The sequence below is a fragment of the Rosa chinensis genome, chromosome 2 (genome assembly GCF_002994745.2).
Source record: "Rosa chinensis cultivar Old Blush chromosome 2, RchiOBHm-V2, whole genome shotgun sequence".
Lineage (NCBI taxonomy): Eukaryota > Viridiplantae > Streptophyta > Magnoliopsida > Rosales > Rosaceae > Rosa > Rosa chinensis.
The window spans coordinates 44,604,634-44,610,943 of record NC_037089.1 but is presented as its reverse complement, the minus strand read 5'-3'; the positions used below and the strand labels follow the sequence as shown (position 1 = coordinate 44,610,943).

Here is a 6,310-nt window from a genome sequence, read left to right as displayed (position 1 = left end):
CATTTTCCTTCATACAGTTAATACTACCATCTAAAGCTAGATGAAAGAGACCATCAATAATATTAGCATGACATATCATGCGTTCATTAATAGATACAAAACCACTTAGTTTATCAAAAACTACTCTATAACCATCCTTCAAAAGCATGGAGATGGAGATTAGGTTCTTTATACATATAGGAAGATAAAGACAATTATTTAACTCCAATGTATCTCCTGATGGTAACTTCAAAATATAAGTCCCCACGGCTTTGGCGTCAACTCTTGTGCCATTTCCTACACGTAGGGTGATTTCTCCAGCTTTAAGCTTCCTTGCTCCCACTAGGTCCTGCAACGAAGTGCAAACATGGTGGGATGCACCTGAATCAATTATCCAAGTGGAAGTATTATTAACTGTAAATATCGATTCAATCACATTGATCGTACCTTCTGTTGAAGACTTATTCTTCAAGGATGCAAGATAAGCTTTGCAATTCCTCTTCCAGTGCCCATCTTTGTTGCAAAAGAAACAAATACCTTTTGGTTCCTTTTGTTCCTTCTTCTTCTTCTTTTGGACTACTCCCTTAGGCTTTATCACTTGTTTCTTCTTCCCTTTGCCTTTACATTTGGACTTACTGGATGAAGAAGAAGCGATAATAGCCGCACTCCCACTCTCTTTCTTAATTTGCTTCTCAGCTGTTACCAGCATATTGAGAAGATCAGAAAGAGTATGATCCATTTGTTGCATATTATAGTTCATTATGAACTGAGAAAATGAATCATCTAGGGAGGAAAGAAGAAGATCTTGAGCTAGCTCCGCATCAAGTGCAAATCCAAGGTCTTGAATTTGCTCAATAAGGCCTATCATTTTTAGACCATGTTGATGCACAGGTGCACCCCTCACATGCTTTGTCTTAACAAGCTCATTGACTACTGTGAAGCGCACATTTCTATTTCTCTCACCAAACAATTCAGTGAGATGAAGTAACATAGAACTGGCGCTATCCATATTCTCATGTTGCTTCTGAAGTTGTGAGTTCATGGATGCAAGCATAACACATTTAGCTTGAGTGTCATCATCCTTATGCTTTTGATAAGCAACACGTTGCTCATCGGTTGCATCTTGAGCCAAAAGAGTGTGAGGGGGTGCATTTTGTAAGACATAAGCGATCTTATCGAATGTCAATACAATTTTCAAATTGCGGAGCCAGTCATTGAAGTTTGGGCCCTCAAGACGATTTTCATTGAGAATTTTGGTGATAGGGTGTCCTGACATATTGCAATCTACATAACATAAAATAAAATAAATCAGATTTATTTTTAAAACCAAGTGACTCGGGTCTTAAGAATCAAATGGCACCCTCTCACTATTTTATCAAATTCCAAATCCCTCAAAGGAATTCGAGAGTATAAATTAAAACTCTTAGTGAGTATGGAAGACTCATTTTCATTAAGCCAACCGCATCATAATAGAACTATAAGTCAACTTAATTTCCATGAGAGGATACTCTTATCCAATCACATCAAATGTGAATATCCATAACTTTGGCCTCTAAAGTAATTAAGTCTCACCATAATAGGATATTGATAAATTACTCTAGTTAAGCTATACCCAACATCTCATGTAAGTATAGAGATCAAAAATTAAATCTCATCATAATAGAATATTGACCAAGATTTTTCCCTACCTTACAACATCAAATGTTGAATAACCTCTCTTTAATGCTCCTAGCAAGAAATACCTCCGTTCGGAATGATATTCACATGCAAGAACATTTACTAGGAGATTACAATGTTGGAAGGCCACAAAGAAGCATTCATAATGACTTCTTCGTTTTTCAACTTAATATCACTTTGAGGGAATTTTAAGGTCTCATCTTTAATAATCTTATTAATAACAATCACATTGCATTTGCTTTGATCCTATTGCAATCACACATTCATTATACTTGATCTATAATAAAATACTCCCACTATTTGTTTTCAGAAAACAATTTGATTTCATCAAAAACATTTTTCAAATGGAATCATGGGAAATATAAAATTACTTGATCAAGTGCAATGGACATGCAATTATAATAGGTCACATAGGATGATTATGGACTTGTTGTTTGATCCAACATGAGCCAATATGTTGGATCAAGGTCATGTTTGGGTGGTTGATTTTAATTACGCGTAACGATTACGAAAATTAAATAACTAAGCTAAGCTATTACACTTTGCACTTGAACTTCTTTCAAGGCTAGATGACTTCAAACTTCTTCTTTGGATCATCCTCATGTGCATCCATCTTCGATTACAAGAGTGGATTAGGGGCATACAAGCTCCCATTTAAATTTAATCAAACTTGAATAAATTAAATAAGCTACTTAGTTACACAACCAAATGAATTAACTACTTTAATTACATAACCCAAATGAATTAACTACTTTAATTACATAACCACATTCATTCAAAATGAATAGTCGGCCAATCACATGCTCAATTATATTTGGCCATAGTCCATAATCATCCTTTAATTAACCAAGATTAATAAGGTTAATTAAACAAGCATAATTAACTCAATCAAAATAAGTTAACCACTAAATTACTTTAATTTAATGCAAGTAAATTAGTTGAGTGATTTAGGGGATGATGATGTCTTACATCATGCATCACTAACTTTTGGTGAGTAATTTAGGGGATGATGTCTCACATCACTTTTGATGAGTGATTTAGGGGATGATGTTTTACATCATGCATCACCAACTTTTGGTGAGTGATTTAGGGGATGATGTTTTACATCATGATTCACCAACTTTTGGTGAGTAATTTAGGGAGACATGTCTCTTATCTTATTCCAACTTTTGGTGGGTAATTTAGAGAAACTAATAGTAAAGATGACTAACTCTACCAACCTTTTGGTGAGGGAATCATGGAAATGATTTTATGTCATCACTAACTATTGGATAAATTTCAATTCATGAATTTATGGATCAAAAGTGAAAGCAAACACCATGAAAAATTAGCTAGTTCATAACTAGTTTAGACATGTTCCAAAGCTGGAAATAAAATTCCAGTTTTGTGTTCTTCCATTGAACATTTGTTTACTTCATCTTTGAAGCCAAAAATCATGCATACCCTAAGGCATATATAATCTAATATGTTTCTAAGATTAACACCTTAATTAAGAAACATATAGAATCCCTTAATACATATCTCATATGCATCAAAGTTTCATAAAACTTAAACCACTTCTTACATGTAATTTCCAGAAAACTTTTTCTAGCTATCATAAAATCTACCTTACATCACATGCTTCATAACTTTTATGATAAAGCAAATTTTATGATCTAAATTACATATTACTCTAAGCTTAAGAAAATCACATCAACCAACATACTTAGCCATGTTTATAACATATCAAAATTAAGCCAATGGCTCTGATACCAATTGAAGGAATGGATGGATTTCAAAACTTTTTAATTAGTGCGGAATTAGTTTAACCATTAAACTACTAACTAAACATAAAATCCATTCCTTTAACCCATGATCTTGGCTTATTGTGATATGTATATAAACATAGCATGCAAAGTAAGGAAGAACAAAGAAGTAGTTTATGTTCTACTCACCCTTGGAGCGTGATCTCAATCCGATCCAAGTGAACCACCAAAGTTCCTCTCCTTGATCTCTCCTTGTGTGTGTTTCCTCCACCTTGAAGCACCTTGGATTAAGAACTCCTTCTTGTACTCCTTCTTGTGCTTGTAATCTTCTCTTTGATGTAATAAGGAAAGCCACAAAAAGATATGGCCTCTAAGGATCTTCACCAAGTGAATCAAGAGATGAAGAAAGATGAAAGAAAAGAAGAAATTATGCAAGTGTTCTTCTTTCCTTTAATTTGGTAATGGACCAAGGGAGAACTCTTTCTCTCTCTCTCTCAAATCTGAAAATAATAGTGTGGAGACACACTTATTATTATGTCCATGCTTTCACTTTTATATAATAGGAAATAACTCCAATTACTAAAAGAAAAATATTGGCTTTCATAAAGCCAATATGTTGGCTGGTCCATACATGTTATTGGGCACTAAAAATGTGTCTTGGGCTTTCATTTAAATCTCATTTAGTGAAGCCCAAGTCCACACCAAAAACCCGACAATCGTTTAGGCCCAATAGGTTCGGTTTTACCCGAAAATCCTAATTATGTCCAAATAATAAATCTAATTAATTATTTGGTCATAACCAACTCTTGTTTAATCTTCTTCATATACAATCTCAATGATCCACTTATATGGTGTGCGATCTCTTAGGTTCTAATTAACAAGGCAGTGAAGTTTATAGAAACCATTCTATTTTGTTTACGAATCAAAAACTCCATTTTTGATTCTCCCTTGTTATTAGGATTATAAATGTTTATTAATCCTCGGGGACTTCACAAGTCATGAGTGACGTCTTGCAACATATCATGACTACCCTAGTTAATGTAGAATGACAAAGAACCTATTCAATTGGAATTACAATACAATACGGTCCTTCTCTAACACTATGTTCTAAATCACATCATCGGGGTATGGAATTGATATGTCAATCCCCTAATGTGATTTTCATTCTTATGTGATTCTTAGAATGTGATTAAAAACTCCTTTTTAATCTCATTCAATGCTTTGGCCAAAGACTCATTGAATCACATCTTTGAACATACACCTTATTTACTTAAGGATAGAGATTCCTTATTGTACACTCACATGTCTCCATGACCGAATTGATTATACCAATGAATGCATCTATTATATCCATTAAGGGACACAATATTATTGCATCATCAAGAAATAATCAATTCACTCATAAGACAACTATGGTGTCTCAGGTCAAAGGACTAATTTGTATTATTGCAATTTAGAGTTCAAGTTTGACATGTAAGTAAGACTCCATACAAGAACTCTAACGATCGCGTTCAGTGTACTCTTTAAATTAAGAGCACCCACATACTTGTATTAGTGTCTCCACACAAATGACAAGAGACATATCATCCTCCATATTGAGCATACATAGTATGTGCTAGTCTTTCCGGATTATCAATGTCCAAGTGATAATCCTATGACTAGGAACCTTTTAGGATAAGAGTGTGAAAGAGTAAAGGTCTCACACATCTAACTCTTTAGATTACTTTCTCTTTAACTCATATTCCTTGGACCTTGTTCAATCAAATATCAAATATAAGCAATGAACAATAAACTTGCCCTTTTGATTAATAATAATTACAATAATAATTACATCAAAATGATTGTTTTAGGACACAATTCCTTCAAGTCACACCTCACTCCCATTTTCTTTTCTTCAGTTCTCCACTACTAAGTTCTCATCAATTCCACCATAAATCCACCCCCAATTTCAAAATGGTTTGAAACAAATGCGCATCCACCGTCCTCAAGCTTCCCTCTAAGCAACACAATCCCTTCCACTAATTTGCTAGCAAGAACTGGAAGCCAATTAACCACCATGATCCTACTACATATAAACAACAGTTGACAGATCACTCCACACAAAACAACGCAAAACAATTGCCCATGCCATCAAATTCCATTAACAGAAATCCAATCCAATTTAAAAATTAAAGGTTTTAAAAGCCCACATCAAAAATCGTTAAACAGGAAGCACATAAAACCAATCTAGATTACAATTTCTGAAAAAAAAAAAAAAAAGTTGGATTAAGGCATTAAGCAAGAGTGGAACCTCTGAGATGTATAATAAAATTGCACACCCTCCAAGTTCTCATCTTCTCAGAATCTGCTCAAGACAGTCAACCCTCTTAACCATGTCGATTCTTTAAAAAATAATCTAATGATCTAATGTCAATCAAGCTCATACGTAACGAAAAGTAAGGCCATGAACTAACCAAACCAACAATCAATAACAAATGATCAGCAATTTCGTGTTCACTTTCAACAAGTATGTGACACGAATCTATGGTGTGGCTGGCCTTGAACGATCGGACACCCGAGAAGATATATAATCTGATTAGTACAAATCAGACCCAGAAGCTGGTTTCACCTTCTCCTACTTCATCGTTGTCTTCATCTTCCTTAGTGGCGTCTCCGGCGACTATGAAGTGTTCAAAGCAGTCACTAATGGAGGCTGCATCAGCCATTTTAGAAGGAAAATCCGAGGCTGCGGCTAAGATCCTCACGCTCCTGACCCATGTCACAAACCCAAGACCCAATTCGGAGCAAAGATTGCTTGAGTTCATGGCTTTGGCGTTGAAGTCCTCGGTCAACCCGGTAAATAATTGGCTGCCGGTGCGGAGCTTTTTACTAGGAACACGAAGGATTGGGAAGATGAGAAGATGAGAAGT

General features: G+C 34.9%; 1 protein-coding gene across 1 annotated transcript; it reads right to left on the bottom strand.

The window, feature by feature from the left end:
* Positions 1-321: 321 nt before the first annotated feature.
* Positions 322-6,106, bottom strand: LOC121051251. Its single transcript, XM_040513420.1, has 3 exons — positions 6,010-6,106; positions 578-1,263; positions 322-360 (listed from the first exon to the last, which is right to left on the bottom strand). Exons 1-3 carry the CDS (start codon positions 6,104-6,106, stop codon positions 322-324), a joined length of 822 nt encoding a protein of 273 aa, XP_040369354.1.
* Positions 6,107-6,310: the final 204 nt, after the last annotated feature.